The sequence below is a fragment of the Cyprinus carpio genome, chromosome A14 (assembly GCF_018340385.1).
Source record: "Cyprinus carpio isolate SPL01 chromosome A14, ASM1834038v1, whole genome shotgun sequence".
NCBI classification, from domain to species: domain Eukaryota; kingdom Metazoa; phylum Chordata; class Actinopteri; order Cypriniformes; family Cyprinidae; genus Cyprinus; species Cyprinus carpio.
In genome coordinates, this window is record NC_056585.1 from 12,269,343 (window position 1) to 12,291,302 (window position 21,960).

General features: G+C 36.5%; 2 protein-coding genes across 3 annotated transcripts in view; both read right to left on the reverse strand.

The window, feature by feature from the left end:
- LOC109066939 (sorting nexin-25) overlaps nucleotides 1-21,960 on the reverse strand; it is an 825,452-nt gene that overhangs the window by 783,890 nt on the left and 19,602 nt on the right. The gene's annotated exons all lie outside the window — the stretch shown is intronic.
- On the reverse strand, nucleotides 953-20,049 carry LOC109101960 (autophagy-related protein 2 homolog A-like). Of its 2 annotated transcripts, none has more exons than XM_042770625.1 (42): nucleotides 19,509-20,049; nucleotides 18,678-18,840; nucleotides 18,424-18,573; nucleotides 18,144-18,246; nucleotides 17,617-17,755; nucleotides 17,158-17,355; nucleotides 16,858-16,960; nucleotides 16,137-16,304; nucleotides 15,607-15,746; nucleotides 15,402-15,477; nucleotides 15,047-15,299; nucleotides 14,806-14,947; nucleotides 13,435-13,533; nucleotides 13,158-13,325; nucleotides 12,810-13,074; nucleotides 11,577-11,655; nucleotides 11,275-11,443; nucleotides 11,059-11,201; nucleotides 10,704-10,858; nucleotides 10,279-10,436; nucleotides 9,996-10,146; nucleotides 9,684-9,868; nucleotides 9,502-9,582; nucleotides 8,701-8,807; nucleotides 8,526-8,618; nucleotides 8,374-8,444; nucleotides 8,207-8,283; nucleotides 7,486-7,656; nucleotides 6,770-6,896; nucleotides 6,095-6,318; nucleotides 5,674-5,903; nucleotides 5,351-5,486; nucleotides 5,059-5,271; nucleotides 4,876-4,977; nucleotides 4,700-4,784; nucleotides 3,739-3,892; nucleotides 3,588-3,657; nucleotides 3,357-3,439; nucleotides 3,154-3,275; nucleotides 2,868-3,022; nucleotides 1,856-2,008; nucleotides 953-1,716 (listed from the first exon to the last, which is right to left on the reverse strand). In XM_042770625.1, exons 1-42 carry the CDS (start codon nucleotides 19,677-19,679, stop codon nucleotides 1,480-1,482), a joined length of 6,069 nt encoding a protein of 2,022 aa, XP_042626559.1. In that variant the 5' UTR covers nucleotides 19,680-20,049; the 3' UTR covers nucleotides 953-1,479. The 2 variants fall into 2 exon arrangements, with proteins under 2 accessions (XP_042626559.1, XP_042626558.1); XM_042770624.1 differs by having other exon boundaries at nucleotides 6,095-6,321.

The following is a 21,960-nucleotide window of genomic DNA, read 5'->3' on the forward strand; positions in this document are numbered from 1 at the left end:
GAAACAAACGCACACTGATAGCTATGAATCGCATAGCCAGCCAGTCAACCATCAATACACAAGCATGCATGTCCTTTAACTCACTCAAACACACGCTATACATACTTAGACAAATAAAAACACGCCAAAATCTCACTTCCCTCACACGGTTATGCAATTAACAAAAAAAGTGAATGTAACAATAGCCATAAACCCTTTGTCAACCGACCCACTCCACAACACTTCCTTCTACACAAGGACATCAAATGCTCAACATCATCAGTTTTTACATTTCAATAGCTGTTATGACACATATGAAATAAAATATTTAAAACATGTAGGAAAGCAACTAATGAGACGAAAGCAAGCATGCTGGATTTAGGAGTAAATGGCGGGTAAAAGGCTGAATCTGTCAAGAACATGTTTAGGTCATATTTCACAACAAAACAAAAGAAAAATGATATTTTACCTAAAGAAAATAAAGTTTGCATTATGCATTTTTTCAAAAAAAAAAAAGACAATTTAATCACTGCAATGTGAAAAAATAATATAATAATTAATTAGCAAAGTATTTATTTATAATGATGGTATGTGCATATATATACATACATATATACATATATATATATATATATATATATATATATATATATATATATGTATGTATATATATGCACATATGTTATATATATACAATATATAATATATCTCGTTACAATGAAGGAAACCCTAATATAGGCTTCATTTTCTTTACATAAAATCTAATTACTTCCTTTTATCTTTTGATTTTGAAGTGAAATATGACCTGGACATTTTTCAAGATTCACCAAAAAAGGACAAGACAGCAACTCTTCATTAAATTCTGAAAGACTTAAAGATGTATAGAAAACAAGAGTGACCCAACACTCCCCCCCCACCCCCACCCCCCAGAGGCTGATTGCATCACACAAATAAAGAACGCATTAGTTCAGGCTTTAAGAGTTTAAGATCTTTATAATATCAATGAAGAAGAATTATGGCACAAAGATATCAGGATAGAGAGGAGGACAAAGAATACCTTTCCTAGTGTTAAATGAAAAGTATGGTAAGGCCACCTCAATGCATTTATTGAGTGTTTCACCTTACCTAGATCAGTATTTAACTTCAAGATTAAGTTTGAAGTACTATAGAGGGGGAATAGCAATTCGATCAGATGTTAAATGAATGTTTCGGAAATGGGAAAGAAACATCTGGTCTTGAGCTCACAGGGAAACAGAGTTATAGACTGATATGATTGCCTACGTTTCAATACGACAAGATGAGACTGAGCTGCACTTGGCTGTCTAGAGCGCTCAACTTCTAGCAAAAGTGCAAGACCAAAACATTTGTGGAAGCCATGTAAAAATGGTTCAGTTTCCATTTTTTTGTCCTTTGTTTTTGCATTGATACTCACAGATGAACTCACTTTCACACTCTCACATTCACACTAACAAAAATGAGACTTCATTAAGCCAGTCAATCTCATTCTTGGCCATCTTCGGTGCGCCATTTTAAGAAGTCCTCTTTCCGCGCATCTGGTTTAATTTGGTTCCGCATTCCTCCCAGTAGGTTTGAAGTGGCCTCTGAGGCAACTATAAGTGGACGGACCACGGTGGGTGGGATCTGGCGCAAAACTCCACCCACCGCTCCAGGAAGACCTTTCTGCTCATGTCCACGAGACGCAACATCACATAGGGTCTGAGCGGTGTCAATCACTCCCTGGGAAAGACAAAACGGCATGAGGACATCAAATTAAATGATAAAAAATGTTGGACTACAGATAAACACTTTATATTATACATTTATTAAACTGGACAGTCACAGTGATGAACATGTTGTCAATAATATAGGGATGTACCTCTCTGACGGTATCATAGGCCTTGGCCACACCCTCTCTGAGATCAGCTGGTTGAGGGGTGCGTCTGGGTCGGGGAGTGGGACGTCCCTCGGTGATGTAACGTGTCAGAGGTGGAGTCGGAGATAAGATGTCATATACTGTCTCCGCAGTGGCCTGGAAATATACATAAAAAATAAAATAAGAAATATAATTAAAATTTAAAATTAATAAAAAAATATAGCAATATATAATTTAAACATTAAAATATAATAAATAAACAATATATATAATAAAAACGTAAATATTTAATTAATTGAAATAACAAAAAAATATACAAATTAGATAATATAATTATAATGTAAAATAAAAATGAATAATAATAAAAAAAACTACCAATAATAAAAAAAAATGACCTAGTAACATGGTAAACCAGTAACAAATACAATAATAATAATAATAATAATAATAATAATAATAATAATAATAATAATAATAATAATAATCAAAAAAAAATATACAATACAATTCTACATAATAAAAAATAAACATAAAATTATTTAAAATAACATGATAAAGAAAAATATCCAAATATGATAACTATTAATAAATTATAAATTATATTTTTATTAATAAAATCAATAGTAAAAAAAAAATCTAAATATGTGGTAGCATGGTAAACCAGCAACAAATAAAATAATATATAATTTAAAAGATATAATTAAAACGTAAGGCATATATAAGAATATTGAATAAAATATACAACATTTAATTAAAAAAAAATAACAAAAACAAAAATATACAAGTATCAAAAATATAATAAAAAAAAAACCTATCAGCACAACAAAGTAACGAACACATTAGTTTAGGCTTTATACAATACACACATACACATATATAGATATATATATATATATATATATATATATAATAGATATATATATATATATATATATATATATGCACACACACACACACACACACAGTACAGTACATATATTTCTTATGGTTATATGTGTGAGTGTATATACAGTACCTGAATTGCCTGCACTAGTCTGTTGCTGAGCTCTAAGGCAGCAGAGGCTGTAGAGGTGCCGAACGATGCCGCCCCCCTCTGGAGGCCTCGGATAATACGCCCATCCTTCCGGTACTGCTCTATCGGCATCCAGAACAAATCACGCACACCATGGACTGCAAAGAAAAAAAAAACTCAATACAGTACTTTATTGAATTCACTTTACAGAATACAGTATTCTCCTTTAAGTAGCCTGAGCAGAAAAGACAGTACTGCACACAAGTAAGATGTGACACATCATACTCACAGAGCTGTACGACAGAATGCATAGGACCAACTCCTCCCAGAATCCCTGGCAGCTGGTTCTTCCTGATGTCTATAAGCCACTCATTCACAGCATACTGAATCACCTTATCAACACCCAGCAGCCTGAAACAAAACAACAACTCACTTTTCAGATCTAGATTTAAAGGTAAAGCAGGCAAAAAGTGAAGATGAAGAGGTGTTTACCCATGTCTACAGCACAATCTCTTCAGCTTTAGTTCAGAGCAGTTCAGCTGGGCCAGTCCAATCAGGATGCCTGCGAACGTTCCCTAGGAAACCAGAGATTATATACATTAGTATATCAGAAGCCAGAAAAACCTTTGTTGCTGTGTTTAAGCTCAGCACTCAAACTACACAGACGACTTCATGACCACATGAACATAAAGCATTGGTTATTTTATATAGGTGATCGCCAACCTGCTCAATTACCACATGCTTCCCTTGATAGTCCAGCCAGATGGGAACTTCAGAGGTAAAACGAAACTCTTAAAGAGAAAGAGTGCGAAAGGACATTAATTATGATTTACACATTTGTTTTGTTGTATATTGTCATGTGACGATCTTCTACCTGAAGTAGATGGGCTGGTCAGAGGAGGACGAGGAGCCAGCGGATGAGGAGCTCTGCTCACTATAGGTTGTTTCTACAGAAGCAGTGAGATCATGGCCCAATCCGGAGCCAGGATCTGTGTCGTCTGAAGCCTTCTGAGGAACGTCCGTCCTCACTGCAAGCAGAAGATCAGAAATAAGGACGATGAATGCCCATACACAATTACAGTTCAAAGAAATAGGCTAAACACATCTGTACAATTACAATTATACATTTAAACTCATATAAAAAATATGAAATAAGCAAATTTTTGTTAATTTAAAAAAGCTGATAAACTAAAATTGAAATATCAGATGAAAAATTAAAACCTAAACTAAAACAGTAATAAAACTGTTATAAAACTATGTGTGTGTGTGTATGTATATACATATGTGTGTGTGTGTGTGTATATATATATATTATATTATATATATATATATATATATATATATATATATATATATACACACACACACACACACACACACACACACATTTATATATAGACACACATTTATATATATATATATATATATATATATATATTACATATATATATATGAATATATATATATTAATATATATATAAATAAAAAATTGAAATAAGTTGAAGCACTAAAATAAGTAAACCTAAATAAACCTACTTTAAAAAAAAACTTAAAAAAATATATAAAAATGAATTAAACCAAAATAGCAATGTATATAAAAACTAGCCTAATAGAATTTTTTTTATATAAAAAAAAAAAATTATTAAAAATAAAAATTTAAAATGAAAACGGAATATATTGAATTTGAAAATATTAATAAACAAATAATAATAAATAAAAATGTTTAAAAAATAGATAAAAAACTATAAATAAAAAGGTAAAAAAAGATAAAAACTATTAAAATACATACATAACTTCATTCATTCATCCATTCATTCATAGGTGGGTAGACATACCCTCAGCTGCAGGGTCGATGGCTAGGTAAGGATTAACTCCTGCAGCCATGTTACTGAAAAAGTCCTTCAAGAAGAAAAGTGCATCCTAGGAAATGAAAACAAATGTGCCTTTTACTGAGCCTGATATGAAACATTATTTGTTCTGTGTCGAAAAATGGTTAATGCATAATCTGTACCTGGTCAATATTGAGTCGCAGTGGTAGCAGACTGACTCTCAGACAGCACTCCGGTCCACCCAGACCCGATTCAGGCATCACCTGCAGCGCTTTCACCGTCAACTACAGCAACAATTGGGCCAAGTAAGAACATAATTACCAACAGAAACTTTCTAACTCTTTCTATCCCGCTCTATAACTCACCATGTTGGAGTGGGCTCTGCGCGGCATGCTCTCACTGGTGTACAGGTACAGGAACTTGTTGATTTGAGAGGAAGCCAGACGGTCTCGGATCTCCAGTTCCTGGACGATAAACACTTGGCGGGAAATAGGCTGCTCTCCAAGGCCCAGCCCGTCTGCATCTGGTCCTGCAGCAGGGGGCGCCACCACTGGGTACGTCTCATGCTGGAAACTGACCTGATGAGAGAGAAAGAGGTTATAAAACTAGAAAGAAGGCTTTCTAAATCTTCAAATCGCTGATCACAACACATTACACCTTTGTCAGTTGTATTTCCATGAGCAGTGTGTGCTGCCGCCCACTTCCTCCAATCCACCGCCAAGAGTTTTGGGGCCGCGAGGGCCCCGCTGAACGAGAGGGAGAACCACGGGCTCCGGGAGCAGCTGAACGAACCCTGAGAGACACAAATATTTCATAGCATGTGATTTCAACGTTAGGGTGTTTTCACACCTGTTTGTTTCAGATCCATAAAGAAAATGCAACATTGTTACAATCTGTAACATCTCCCCGTTTCAAAACAAAGCAAACAATCTACAGACATCCTCAAACTCTGGCTTCTCAGAAACATCTGCTGCACTCACTTATGGCTATGCAGTGTGTGGGCCGAGCTGGGTTTGCCGCCAAAGTCTTTGCCGCCATACAGGTGCCAGACGACAGACACTTCTCGGAGCACCACTCTGTTCTGAGGCACTGGGAAGAGTGCCGGGGCACGCAGCAGATCTGAACTGCCCCGAGGCCGCGAGTAGTATCCATCCCGCACCTTTATAGGACCTTGGGAGAGCACCGTCACCACAGGCTCACCATCTCTAGGCTGTCAGAGAGAGAAATTTTTTTTTTTTATTATTTTTTAAAGTTAGAAATAAAACAGATTATTGGAATATGTTTTATAAAAAAAATGCTATTTCATGTTTAATTCAATGTGTTATTTGCATGTGTCTTTGTAATTATTTGTGAAATGTACTTTTGTAGATGAAGAAGAATATGAAAACTGTGGGTACATACTGGGATGCCCATCCCAGGAGCCTCTAGGATGCAGAAGTCGTCATTGTCAGTGGAACCCTCTGATCCTTCCTCTAACATCATATCTGCATGAGCTTCCATAGCTGTGCTGACCAGTCCATCAATATCAGACTCCTCCCCTTCTATAACAGAGGGGCGGAGCTTGGGGGCTTCTCCCGGGAACAGATAGACTGAGACAGGGGAGGCTTGGCGGATGGAGGGAGAACCTGCTTTTCAAATACACAGAAGTAAATAACCATCAGTCTATAACACTGAAGTTTGGTGTCTCTTTGGTTATATTTTAATTCAGCAAGGATGCATTAAACTAATCAAAAGTGACAGTACATAAATTTATTAAGAACAAAATTCTGTTCTTTTATACTTTGTTCAAAGACTCCTGAAAAAAGCTTCCACAGAAATATTAAGCAGCACAACTGTTTCTGACATAAGAAATGTTTCTTGAGCAGCAGATCAGCACATTAGAAGGTTTTCTGAAGGATCATGTGACACAGAAGACTGGAGAAATAGATGCTGAAAAATCAACTTCTTTCAGAATTATACCAACCCAAACTTTTTTCACATTTATAAAAGATGAGTCATAAAATAACAACATAAACTTCTACAAGTTGTGCTGTGATAGATATGCCTTGTATATATAAACAACTTCTAAAGTCTTACCAGGATCTTGGGTCTCTTCCTGTAGGATTCTCTCTGTGTCAATCAAGGCATCTGTGAGGTCACATTGGTTAATCTCTGCTGTCTCCGCTGGTGGGCAGGGAGGAAGGGAGGCGGGACTTTCTGACAGCTAAAAGACAGATTATTTTAGAGCTGAATACAAATGGGAGAAAGAAGCTATACTATCAAGAGTAACTACACCAATCAAGAGAAATGTCAGGAATGGTCTGTTGATGAAATAGAAATGTTAATCGACTGTTTAGAGGCTACTGACTGGTCTGCTTTTAAAGAGTCATGCTATGATTTGGATGAGTACACAGAGGTGGTTACCTCTGTAAGATGGTGTGTGTAAAATCTCAAGATTAGTGACATAATACGGACTGCTTCGAAAATTATTGGTTGTGATCTTCCCACTATCTTCCCCGTTTGCAGAAAAAAAAGTCTAAAAACCTTGAAAGACCCCTTACATCCAGCCAGATGCCTTAGAGCAATTAAAACTAAGTCTACATGTTTTCTGAACAGCACTCATTGTAGGTCTGTTTATGCTCTTAATTCCTCTGGTATCTCCTCTGGTATCTACACATCTGCATTTCACTCTCTGTTATTGATTGCAGTTATAGATGCAGTTATTGTTGATGAACTCACCAAGCAAAATTCTGTACAACTAAGTTGTTATGGCAATAAATAAATAATGAATATAGCTGTACAAGAAATCATACCAGAAGTTTCTGTCCGGCGATCTCTGTGGGGGATGTGTGGCGAGGGGGAGGGTGAAGATCACTCTGGGAAACCAGGTACTGCAGCATGTTAACCAGAGCAGCGCACGAGTCGGCACAGGTGTGCACGTGAACTACATTATTAGAACAACGAAGCTCGAACAGCGGCTGAGTCTGTAAATATTATCAATGAAATACAGAGAGTTATCAACAAAATGGAAGAAAAAAAAAAGTAAAAAAAAAATTACGACATGAAATTTTAATCAGCTACTGCATTGTGTTAGGCTATAATTAATCTAAAACAACATTTTATGTAATTATTGCATAATTTTTCTTAAAAGAAATATATGCACTAAAATTTATTTGCAGTAAAATTAATGTCACATCCCATGATTAAGAGATTTGTAAGGAAGACAAACTGTGAAATAAATAAAATGGTAACAGGTTTATGCAATTTTAAATAATAATAATAATAATAATAATAATAATAATAATAATAATAATAATAATAATAATAATAATACATACACTCAAAATTGGTCTAATAATATATTAAAGATAATAAATAATTAATATAAAAATACAACTGGTTCCTGTCACAGGTCAGCTACCTATGTAACACTTAAATTTATATAAATGAATTTACTTACAATGCACCGTAAAAAAAAAAATGATTGAAATGCTATGAAATCTTTAAGCCAGTGAAGGCTGGCATGAAACTAACCAGTTTACTCGAGTCAGTTCCTTTCCAAGTTGTTATGGCCAGTTCCAACAGATCAATGTCTAACACACACACATAGTCTGAGACAGATAAAAACAATATGATTAGAGGTGGCCCATATATAGATATCAATGCAAAATAAGAATTTAAAAGCTATGCTTGTTCTGTACCTCGCCTCAAATCCACAGTATCACTTTCACATTTATCTGACAGGTATAACGCAGAGTCATCTAAGATAAACCTAAAAGAAGATTTCAGAGCTGTTAGGTCCTCTCAATTAGCCTCAGCACAACCGTTAAGATCACATCACAGTGACCAGTACCTGAGGTGAAAGGTCGCAGTGTCCACAATGATGTTGCTGGATAAAGAAAAGGACTCAGCTGTAAACAAAACTCGCAGAGGAAGATAAAGTGGCCTGGAGGGAGAAATGAACAAGAAAGTTGACTGATAGAACTAAGAGTATTTGTGAGACCAAACATTCAGTGTTACTACAATACCTGTAATCCACTGCACAGGTGGCCAGGTGAGTGTGAAGAACTGTGATGACGGCAGGTGGGGTGTAGCCTAAAATGTCATCATCAATGACATCAAGGAAATCAACAATCTGTATAGAGAACAGTGTTGTTATAGTTGACTGAAAAAAAACATTTTAGTTATTTGAATTAAAATACTGGTTGACTGAAATAAGATAAAATATAGAAATAAAACACTTAATTTTATTTCCGCTAGCTGCAACATAGTAGCAACAATTCTCATTTTAATTTAGTTTAACTTGATGTAAAAAATAAATAAAACTGGAATAAAAATGAATAAACAACAACAACAAAAAAAAGACAAAAACATACAATGAAATTGCTAAAGCATTAAGTAAAATGAAAATGGGAAATATAAAAATAAAAATCAATTAACATATTAATAAACCTATAATAGCATCTCAATGATACTAAATAACATTGATAGAGAATGCAAAAAAATATATTTTAGGAATAAGTAATTACTAATGATAAAAAGAAGACATAACTGGAGTTATTTCTGACAAACTAAAAACATTACAAAATAAAATTAATAAAAAATATATAAATAAAACAAAACAATAAATCTAAATATTAGATGAAAAACGTACACTTAACTACTTTTAAGAAAAACTTGCCATGGCAACTAACTGAAATTAGTTTCAGTTGAAATGACTAAAACATAAATCAAAGCTACATATAAATACAGAAACATACATTATTAAAAATACACATTAACCAGAGTCCTCTTTAAAGTTCACATCTAATCTTGTTACCAACAGGTACCTGCTCATGCCAGCTATGATTGGTCAACGCCATGTGATGTCGTAAAGTAGCACCATGGAGTCGCAGCGCGACCAGAAACTCCTACAAAGAAAATGAGATGAATACTTATAAATGACAAACAAAAAACAACCATCCCATAATTAACCCAACTGACAGGCGACAAGCAGATGAAACAGACAAACCTTCACATTCCTCTCAAGATCTAATGTGATCTTGATGGCAGTCGACAGCATCTGAACGTCGGTTTCTCGGCCACCAACACTGCTCACCCCCACTTCTGTGGGGTAAATGGTAGGGTCCAGATGACCCGGGGAAGTGAACCTGGGCATTTCCAGTTTCACAGGAATAGGGGAGTCTGGGACCTCGGCTATATAAAGAGCCAAAGAAGCAAAAACAACATTTTGCAATTCAGAACAGGGTAATAACTTTTTCCCATGCAAAAAACTATAGGAGTATAAGAGATTAAATGTCATTTTGATGGTTTAACAGCTCACCTTTATGGTACAGCTCTACTCTTCTGCTTTCTATGGTCAAGAAGTTGAGATTGGGATTGTTCTGGTGTTGCGACACACTAAAAATCTTCCCTCCTTCCAAATCCAAAATGAGTTCTCCATGACAGAAGTCCATTTTGCGTCCAGCTTCATTCAAAGAGAATGGTATCAGAATTTGATGTGAGTAAAGTGAAATTTTACTGCCACTGGTGTTGACTTCTATAATTTTGCTATTGGGACAATGCAACAACAATTAAGCATGCATTCTTTTTTTTTTAATTTTTACCTTGCAGTCTGTCATGGCTTGGAGGCGACCTTTGCCAATCAGCACCGTTAAACAGAGCAGACTGAGGGCGTGGCTGGACTGAGGATCTAACTCTTTTTTTCTTTTTTTTGATTGCTTGGCTGAGAAGAACTGAGGCTCCTCCTCCTCAGAGTCAGATTCTGGAATGATGAGTGAAAAGATTAAGATTCTTTAACTGAAGACAAATCAGTATTTTTACTGTTAACTTAAAAAAAAAAAAAATTCAGATGGAAAAACTTGCCTTAGCAAGCAATATAAATAAAATACATTTAAGCTGAAACTAAAACAAAAATATGAAAATCTGAAAATATAACAGCAACAGCAAGTACAAAATATTAATAAATGCAAAAATAGTATATAAAACAAGACAAAATGTTTAGAACTTAAAACAGATGAGCATGACTGACCCAGCCTGAAGGCAGATTTACAGAGGTAAAATTCATCCTCCTCAGGTCTGTGCTGGTGGGAGGGGCTACGAGAACTTTGAAAAGAAGAAGGAGGAGCAGGAGGAGGGGACTGAGGAGGTGGAGGAGGTTCCCACATCAAAAGATCATTATTAATCCTGGGGAGAAACAGACAGTGGAGCTTAACATCAGTCAAACATGGCTTTATTTTATTATTTTATGGCTGGCTTGCTTTTTTTATACACAACGCAACATGCATATAATGTGAAATGATCATTTATACTGAAAAGGGGATTTAAAAACCAATGCTTGGAGACATTTTTTTAAAAGTTCATTCTCTTGAAGTGTTGAGCAGTACCTGTTATAGATGCTCAGAAAAGCCTCTTTACTGGGCAGGAGAATGTAGGCTACAGGAAACGTGATATCAACCACATACTGACACTGACATATACACTGAGCCTGAAACTCATCCATCTCCTCTGGGTCTGCTGGGATCACCATCTGAGACAGAGACAGAGAATGAGTCACGTGCAGGAATGAAAGAAAGACAGGCAGACGGGCAGAGTGGACGCACCTCTTCTGTCTCAAACATAGTGCGGTTGGAGGAGAAAGGAGAACTGTTCTTCTCTCGAAGTTCACAGGGGTTCTCTAGAGACATGGAGCCCAGCCCCAGATCCCTGTTCACCCCTTCACAAACACCTGTACAGTCAGAGCCTGCTCCTTCATTCACTCGCACCTGAATCCTACAGATGGAAAAGAGAGGGAACTACAAATGCTTTCCCAGGATTCGCTGTTTTTATCCAACTGAAGATTTGTATAACACATTGTTTTGTACTCAAAGCCAAATCTCAGACACACATACACTCACAAACTCACCTGGGAATGCCATCAGGATCTGGGCTCTTTTGCACACGGATACAGGGAAATGCCTCTCCCTCCCAGCCCTCATACACTCCTAAAACACACATTTACACTCCAGGTGAGTTTAATGAGAATACACCACTGTATCCTGAACACTAGGCCTTAAGATGAATCCAAACAGACTGAAACAGAAACAGAATTTAATAGAATTTTTTTTTTTTTTTGATTTTATTCATCAGTATTTGATCGAATCTTTTTATTATTAGTAAACAGACTGTAAAGAAGATATTTTAAAGAATGTTATAATATGGAAAAAAAGTCAATGGCTACCAGCAACTTTTGGTTACCAACATTCATCAAAATATGTTTTTTGTGAAGATTCATTCAGGTTGGAACAACATGAGAGTGAATAAATGATGACTAAATATTCATTTTTGTGATAACTATCATAGCTGATATATTATTTGATTATAACTTTAACAATATTTAAAAAATTGCTTTGTTTATATCAAAAACCCAAATTCTATGATTATTACATTTTGATGAAAGATTTCGAAAATATTCTTCCCTTTACAATAATGTTAATATACTGTATATATATATATATATATATATATACATATATGTGAGATAATATTTTATAATATATATCATATTTAGTATATATATATATATATATATATATATATATATATATATATATATATATATGTGTGTGTGTGTGTGTGTGGGTATGTGTGTGTGTATGTATACACACACAAAGTCAATACCATTCAAAAGTTTAGGGTAATACTGTACACAGTAACACTCTCAATAGTTACTGTTTTATATTTGAATATACTTTATAATGTAATTCATTCCTGTGATCAAAGCTGAATTTTCAGCATCACTACTCCAGTCTTCAGTGTCACATGATCCTTCAGAAATCAATCTAATATGCTGATTTGCTGCTTAAGAAATATTTTTAATTATTATCATTGTTGAAACAATTGTGCTGCTTAATATTTTTGTGAAGGCATTTGAACAGAATTCTTTGATGAATAATAAGTAACATTAAGAACAGCATTTATCTGAAACATTTTTGTAACATTCTAAACTTTCCCTGTTGATTAACTGAATATGTCCTTACTGTATTAATTTCTAAAATAAAAATAAAAAATCTTACCGACCTCAAACTTTTGAACGCTAGCGTATATGATAACTGTAGCGTATATGATAATAAAAATAAATGCTAGTTGGATGCCTCACCGTGCATATCAGTGAAACAGGCCTCCAGTAATTTGGTGAGTTTGGCCCCTGGGCTGCAGGGTCCGTCCTGCTGAATGTCTGGCCCCTGCTGAGACTTCAGCTCCAGATTAGAGATTTGCAGGCTCAAGATCTCATTGCGCACTGCACGCTGGCTCAGGGGCCGCCTCAGCCCAGGGGGTCGAAGGTCAGGGATGGGGAAACGGACCTTCAACACGGCATAAGGAGATTGAAGCAGGAGAGAAGAATGGAGCTCCAACAAATGAGACTGCAGAGAAAAAGAGAGAGGATTTTTTTTTTGATGAGGTAGGGGTATTATGTTGTTATTTTTGATTAGGAGTGTCTAGTGACCTCTGCAGCCTGTGCTGTGTTTCTTTGAGGCGGTGCTGGACAGTGCCTCAGGGCTTGCAGGATGTCCTCCAGTCGGCCTATAATGTCCAGGTCCAACTCAGAGTTGAGCTCCCCGAGCTCAATCCGCAGAGAGCTGTCCCTGCGTATCACGCGACGCCTGCTTCCCCTCTATAGGAGAACAGGAAAAAGAGTCTCATATAGATCTATCGCTGAATGTATAAAAGACACAAACACTTCTTGCAAATCAATGCCTTAGGACCCTGTCAAGCTGTAGTACCTTACGCATGTGGTTCTCAGAGAGACTGTGGTGGAATTGGGCACAGGGTCTGGCAGTGGTGCCCATGGTGAAGAGACCGGCTGACTGGAACTGCAAAAGCTGGGAAGAGAAAATGTGTGGACACACATGCTCATTTTAAAGGAACCCTTCCAGAACCTTCATCGGCCTGCATGATGTATCCTGCTGGATTTGCAAACTTTTGGCCGTCTGACTTGTCGTAACTCAAACTGTTCACATCTGTTTAAAATTCTCCCTGAGCAATTGGCAGAGCCTCGGACATGTGACTGTATTACACCATTTCACCACTGTAATAATTTGGTGACCAACTGGTAATTTTCTGATTATAAGGGTTTGACTGTTTTGACAGTCCAGATTGTGGTCTAGAGTGCAACAGGGATTCAAATGAAACAAAATGATGTAACAAATGTGTTTCAAGAGAATGTCTAATGAAAAACAGGACTTAACTTGCTCTTTACTTTAAATAAGAGAGTTCAAAAAGTTATTCAGTTTTCAGCATTTGGCCAGTATGTGGAGGCCAGCCAACCACAGCGGAGGTCATCTGCATGTAGGCTTCAAGATCCAACTATTTAATCCCAAGCTTATTATAACTTTAAGGGTCAGAGAGAGGCTGGAAATGATCGGAAAAACTAAACGGTAACACTTAATAATAATGTTCAATCCCTTAACATTAGTTAATGCATTAGATTAGAAGTTTCTATTAGGGCTGCACAACTTGAGGAAAAACATAATTGTGATTTTCCTGATAAAAACTGTGATTGCGATTTTAAATGCATTTAGGTTTGCTGTGCTTGTTGGTAGGGCTGAACAATTATTATTATTATTATTATTAAAAATAATAAAATCCTAATTTCTTAATTTTAATGTTCAAACCATCAAGATTTTATTTTTTTTTTAAAAAGAAACCGGCAGAGAACTCTAATAAAAGCAGAAAAGCTATTTTGTTGACACACATATATTTATTTAATTAAAATGCAGCCTTTTCAATTTGATAATCACACTTAACCATTTCACAATTTAAATTGTATTTATTTTTACAAATCAACATTAACCTAGATCAATGCACAGTGTATTAATGTTATTAAAATAAAAGTTAGTTCAAAATATTAATATATTTGAACAAACTGCACTTTACTGTAACTAAGTTAGCACTGTTTCATTTACACACTTCAGCTGAAATAAAAAACAACACAAATATGGTTTTACAATCTGCACTGTAAATCAGATTTTGGTGCATTTTGGTAAACAATCCTACTAATTTTATTACTGAGTGTTAGGGCTCAAAAAAGCAACCCAGAAAGGTCAGATAAATAATAACATTTGGGAGCAAGAGTTTGTAGGTATGCCGTGTACCTCTGTGTACTGTGGACCCCCAGACTCCCACAGGCACTCCAGCAGTTCCAGCCTGCTGAAGGAGAGGTCAGAGGTCGTGGCTCGGGTGTGCCGCCCTGCGCTACGCATCTCACATGTCAGCTGCACTGCTGCACCGGTCATCCTGAAGACCAGAGGTCAGAGAGAGTCAAAAAGAGTGAGTGTGTGTGTGTGTGTGTACATATATACAGTAGGTGAGCACAGCAGGTAAATCCTGGCATACCTGATGTGGGAATGGGGACATGCTTTAGCAAAGCTTCCTCTCAGATTGTGGAAGTCTCTCTCACTAAACATGCCGTCCTTAAAGAACACAAGCTCATGGAAAAACAACCGTGACACCTCAGCCAATGAGGAGAGCCCATCTGGCCCAGGAGGCGGGTCCTGCTCTAAAAGCGTAAGCGTGACTCCGCCCAGAGAGAGGCGGAGCAAGGAGTCTGGTTTCAGCGGCTCTGATTGACCGCTTCGAGACGACCGTTCTATTGGGAGAAAGATAAAGACTTGATGGATTGCAAGAAAAAACATAAATGAAATATATTGACACACACGATGTGTTGTTTAAAACAGGTTTAAATACATACTGGGAGGTCTGCTACATTGAGGCAAACTAGATAAGGATCCTGGTACAGGATAACGACGAGGACAGTTGAGCATTCCCTGTAACAGACATACAAAAGTGCAAGCCAATCATACACACTGTACACAGATAGCTGATGCATAACAGGTCTATTGACTTAATCAAAAACAATATCAAGTTAAAATGTATATGTAAGTATATGTAAGTACCTGTGTATACAGAGGGTTTGCTGAAGCCAGGCTGCTCTGGCTATGAATGGACGATTCCATATCACTGTCAGATAATTCACTCCCAGAGCGTGTTGACAACACACTGCTGGTCATACCAGGACCCATCGAAAAAAACATCTCTGAGACAGAATGACAAACACAGACAAACTTAATAATGTTGGCAAAAAACTAAGCTACAAATAGATTCAGAAAACAAAAACACACCAGCATCATGAGCAGGAGGCCTCATTTATCAAATGTATGTAAGATCGGATTTAAACCTACATTTCATGGATTTGATCTAATGTCAAAAGTGAGGAACAAACTGGCTTTCATCAAGGCAGAAACTGACGTGAAAATGTTCTTATATATAAACCAACTGAACAGCATGTGTAAAACATTTCTGGCACTCATATAACAGTTATTCAGTAACTTAAACATTGTTTATGAAAACCCATGATTGATGAACCCATAATTATAATCACTGTTCTATAATAATCTCAGCAAAATATTGACTATTCTCATCTCACCTCCGTTCTCCATGCTGGTGACATAGGGCTCTGCGTCCAGCTCCAGATCTCGGTCATACATTTCTGAGTTCAGCTGCTTACTAAGATCCTCTTCGATCAATCGCAGATCATCAGAACCCAAGGGCCTAGAAACACCCCCACCAGACACACCAACACCACCACTGCTCTCTGACAAACAGAGAAAGAAAAGCCACAGTCATTCCACTGGACACTGTCAATCAGGCAAAAACATCCAGGCACTAAACAGTTTTTTCAACAGGCCTTCTTCATTTTGAACAGCTAGCACACCCACCACTATCCAGTTGTTTTTTATAGATCAATATCCTTATGGTGCTTATGCAAACTAGGGGTTGAATGTGTTTTAGCATTTTAATAATAATATAATTAATTTAAATATTAGAATATTTATCATGCAAAACATATTTTATAAATATATAATTAATGTAAATAAAAAACAACAGGTAGAATTAAGGTAGAAAAACATTTAATTTTGCATATATATGTATGTAAGTACCTAGAGCTCCTAGAAACCTCAAAACCAAATTCCTTGTGAGGTTGTGTACACTTGGCAAATAGAGAACATTCTGATTCTGATAAAGGGTTTAAATTAAGGCTGGTGCAAACAGCCATATGATGATGTATCTCATTTGAAAAGGGAGAAAGCGAGACATAAAGCATATTAAAAGTGATAAGCAAACAGAAAATAGAGTGCTCATGCTACCTGATATCTCGATGCAGAGGGAGGACAGGAGGTCTGTCAGGTGTGTGATCTGACTGGGGGACAGCAGCAGGTGGAGACACCCTACTTTACCATCCAACTCCAGCTAAGATGAAAAAGAGGAAATTCTGCTCAGTTAACAATGAAAGAAACATAAATCTCCTGTTTTGGACTAATCAAACTCCTTTATGCATGATGAAGCCGAATTATTTGATCATTTGATCTCACTGATTCAGAAGAATCATGAACATCCAAAAAATATTCCCATTCAGTCTTTTTTATTTTTTTATTGTGCAGACAAACCTTGGGTCCGGGCAGCATTTCATTCTGTTTGATTTTGACAGTTGTCTCTATGAATCCGGAGCATTGTCCAATCAGCAGAGGCTCTGGGGGCTTTGGGGTGGGATGCAATGATTGAGGGGCATCAGATGCATCGTCATCATTTTCATCTGTCTTATCCGTCTCCCTGCTGCTGGCCATGTCATCAGAATAAACCAGCCCCTAAATGGATAAGTTGAAAAACACTCTACTTTACAGACATTATATTTATTCATTTGGCAGATGCTTTTAACCGAAGTGACTTACAAATGAGAAACATCACAAGCAATTTATCATGAGAGGCAACAATATTTACAGAACATGATGCTAATGATTAATACACAAGTTGGCATGTAAGTGAAATGCAGAAAAAAAGGGTAAAAAAAATAGGAGTCATTGAAAGTGCAAAGCCACTAACAAAACAGGTTGTATAGTTTCTCTGACCTGTGAACCTCCGAGAGTCTCATAGAGGAGCTGTACAGAGTTGAGCTGTAGGATTTTGTGCAGGAAGGCTGGTGGCTGGTGGATGTCTACAGGCACTGTCTGGCTTGAGTCTCTCACAGCCTCATCACAATAGTCCACCCTGCAGTATCGCGTGTTACCACCAGGGGCAGAACACAGCTTGGTCACAAACAATGGAATGCACTCTAGGAAACTCAAGCACTCAAGGTTTGTTTTGAAGAATATGATTAATGGATAAAATACTTCTGATTCTACTGTATTTTGGACATATAAATACAGCCTTGGAAAGTTTTCAAAAACATACAAAAATCTGACCCCTAACTTTTGAACATTACTGAATTTTTGAGTAATAATCAGATTGAAAGTTTTCAAGATTCATGCCATTCCTTAATGACACATCTACCCGAGTTACCATATCTGGCACACCAAACCATCCTACTTTATAAATAAAAAGAAAAAAACAACATAATACATCCATAAATGTGCAAAGATGTAATTCATGGCCTCACCGTTTAATGCGCATCTCTAAGGCAACCCCAGTCTCTGCGTCCTGGGAATGATGTTCTACTCGCACGATGGTGTCCAGAAAGGTGACTTTTATTCGACGTAGGACTGCAAACACACAAACAGGCCAAATAATAATAATAATAATAAAGAAATACACCAAGTTAATGCTTTCCAATGTTGATAAGTTCATAAGTTTGTGATAATACACACTCAGCCGGGCTCAATGAATCAACAAAGCAAATGTACAGAACCACACTCCTAGACACAAGAAATGCCACACACCTGTCTCGATGGTCTGTGCAAACATTTCCAGCCCCTCCAGTGGAGCAGGTGGCTCTTCCGACGCCTCGGGTGGGTCCTTCAGGCACTCCTGGGCCAGCTGCATGCTGGACGTCATGCATGACGACCACCCTTGGGAATCCCAATTTCCATCTAACAGAGATCAGAGAAAACACAATTGAACAATAAGTCAGTCCCGTATAAAATACAGTTCTATGTATCAAATGAGCAAACAAAGAAAAGTCCACAGAACTCACTGGTTCTGTATTTGGGTCTGCATGTTATTTGCAGTCCAGTGATTTCAAGGGTGCAGTGTTCTGTCACAAGTGCCGCCCAGGGAATAGTCACTGTGATGCTGTTCACAAAACCTTCAACAATCTCCAGCGGCGCTCCCAATGACTCCAACAACTCGTTCACTGCCTGAAAAGAGGATTCAGAGTATAGCTAGGGAATCTGAAGAACAAGTGATCACATACAAGAACAGAAGATATCAAAATGTCTGCGAAAGAGGAGAAGGATGATCAAGGGTTTTCGGTCTTTTAGATGTTACAGAATATAATCATCTTCATCCTAAAATTGAAAAGGTAGCTATATATTAGTATGTGTATAGACATAATGTGTACAGTAAAAAAAGTGTAAAATATTATTTTCATTATTATATATAATACTTTACTGTTTGATTTATTTAAACATTTTTATTTAATTTTTAATTTGAGTTATAATTATTATTATTTACTTAACTTATTTTTATTTTTTTTATTTTACACAGACTCCTTAGCACTCCCTTGCAGGCCCAACTTTGAAAAACTAAATGACAACACTACAAAAATTGAAAAACATTATAAAGCAATTAGATTCAATTGTGAAAGCAAAAGTTAGTAAGCCTTGCTCACTGTGACTTTAGACCAGGAAGAGGATCTAAGATGCAGCCTTTTCTGCACAAGTCATCAAACTCTTGGAAACATGAGTGCTCCTTCAACTAACAGGATGTGTTGATCTCAAACTCAAGACTAGATATTACGAAATACTGGAAACAGGGGCCACTCGGACAAGGTAACTGGCCTGGGCATGTCTTACCCCACACTTACCCACACATCCAGGTTAATTTCTCTAATGACCCCGCTGCCATTGTACAGGTCCAAGCTCAGCTGGTCCAAACTGAGTCTTTCCTCCAAGAAGTGGCCCAGGTAGTGTTGCAGGAGGTACCGACAGGCCCGTTTCTTTATCGAGCCCGACCAGGGGAAGAGCCACCGAGACATAGGGCCAGAGCAGACGGGGAGAGGGAGCAGAGAGGCGGCGGAACAAGACACCAGTCCTGCATAACAGACCTAAACCCCCCTCGGTAGTGTGTGAAAATGAGAATACAATAATTCAAGCGTACTACGATGGACAAGAAGCGGCAAAACCGTCTTAACTTCCTGTCCTTTGACACTAAAACCCCTGGTTCTTCGTTTTTGGACGTCAGGTTGTCCAAAGCAGCGTTTAAAAGAGGATCTCCGTGTTGAAACGGGTCACTCCGGTTCTACTTTTAATAATAGATGTCACTGAAATATGCGACAGGTCCTATATGGTTCCTCTAGCCAACGGGTTGTTTATTGTTTTCATACTCTTACTGAACGGGTGTGCGTAATGACGTCAACTCAGCTGAAGATGCCGGAAGTTGGATGCGTCAAGTCGCCATGTTGGGACGGTCAATTTGAACGCTTCATCCAGATTATGCGTCACTGGACCACAAAACCAGCCATATGGGTCAATTTTTTATTTTTTAATATAGATTTATACATCATCTGAAAGCTGAATAAAAGCTTTTCATTGATGTATGGTTTGCTGGAATAGGGCAATATTTGGCCGAAAAAACTATTTGAATATCTGGAATCCGAGGGTGTAATCTAAATATTGAGAAAATCGCCTTTAAAGTTGTCCAGATGGAGTCCTAAGCAATGCATATTACTAATGATAATACATTTTTGATATATTAACGGTAGGAAATTTTCCAAATATCCTCATGGAATATAATCTTTAGTTAATATCCTAATGATTTTTGGCATAAAAGAAAAATCTATAATTTTGCCCCACAATGTATTTTTGGCTATTGCTACATACGTACCCATACTAATAATAACTGGTTTTGTGGTCCAGGGTCACATATGACTCGAACTTTCTGTACTCAATCTTACGTAGGTAGATTTATATTATTTTATTGTATAGAGCCTTATCTAATAAATATTGGATTTAATTGGATTTAATTTAATTAATAGAACTACCATGTAATACCATCACTGGTGTGGTATATAATAAATTCAACACTCCTACTCATTCTGTATTATTAATAGTCTTATAAAGAAACAAATTCAATCATATGTGCCCATAAGTTTACCTTGCTGAGAAAAGCCTGAATAAACAAACTTTATTGCTGTGAAAACATCACATTTAAGAACATCAACAAAAGTTCAGCAAATACTTTAGACATCACAATTAAAACAGAAAAAGTGTGTTTAAAATTAATGCAGAAACAGTGCTGTAATTTATTCAAGCATAAACCTGAGGAAAACTCAAATAAAAAAACTCAAATAAAATACTATAATTAATATAAAACATTTCATTTCAGTTTAACACATCATAATTAAATGTCTGCTAAACAACAAATAAAACTATTTACATTGCATTGCTGTATGCTTGTTGTTTTCATTTTATGAAAGCAGCTTCTGGGATCTTTCCTTGAGCCTAAAGGAGGCATTTAAATGTATGAATGAATAAAAATGACAAGTCCCAAAGTCTCAAAATGGATGCAATTAGATTTTAAACACACGTGGTCCACCTCAGATTGTCTATCTGAACTCTAATCAACAAAAATCAACAGTAATGATTTACAACATGTTCACAAATCACCTGATCTCAGAGGAGATTCAGATAAATTCTTCATCTTATCCAGTCAAAAACAGGCAACAAGTTTTGAGAAGGTTAATCAGCTTTTGAAACATTTAAACTAATGGGGCTTTCAGTGGTTAATGCCAGTATCTTTTAATTTCAGATTATTTATTGACAGCAAACAGAACTGCTGAAATGAGGATATACATATTGCATTTCTATCAATTGGCCAAGCAGATTCATACCTTGTGTTCTGTGAAAATCCCATGCGTTATCCTGTAGACATCCGACTGCAATACACAAGCCTTACCAACAGGGTTGGGAGATTATTGACTAGGGGTGGGCAATATGAACAAAATCTTTTATCAATTAAAGGCAACTAATATAGTCATCTTAACTAGAAATTCAATGAAAAATGTTTTATATTTTAAAAATAACCATGTGATAATGAAAAAGAAATGAAAATTTATAATAATGAAATGTCTAAATTATGTAAAGCGGTCTTGGTAATACTACACTATGTTGCATTATAACTAACATTATAAGCCATATATATTTGGATACAAATAAACAACAACAACAACAACAAAATAAATCATAAAATAGCTGCTTTTGTATTAGATATTTTTTGTATTATTCATATTGCCCAGCCCTAGTATTTTCCACATAATT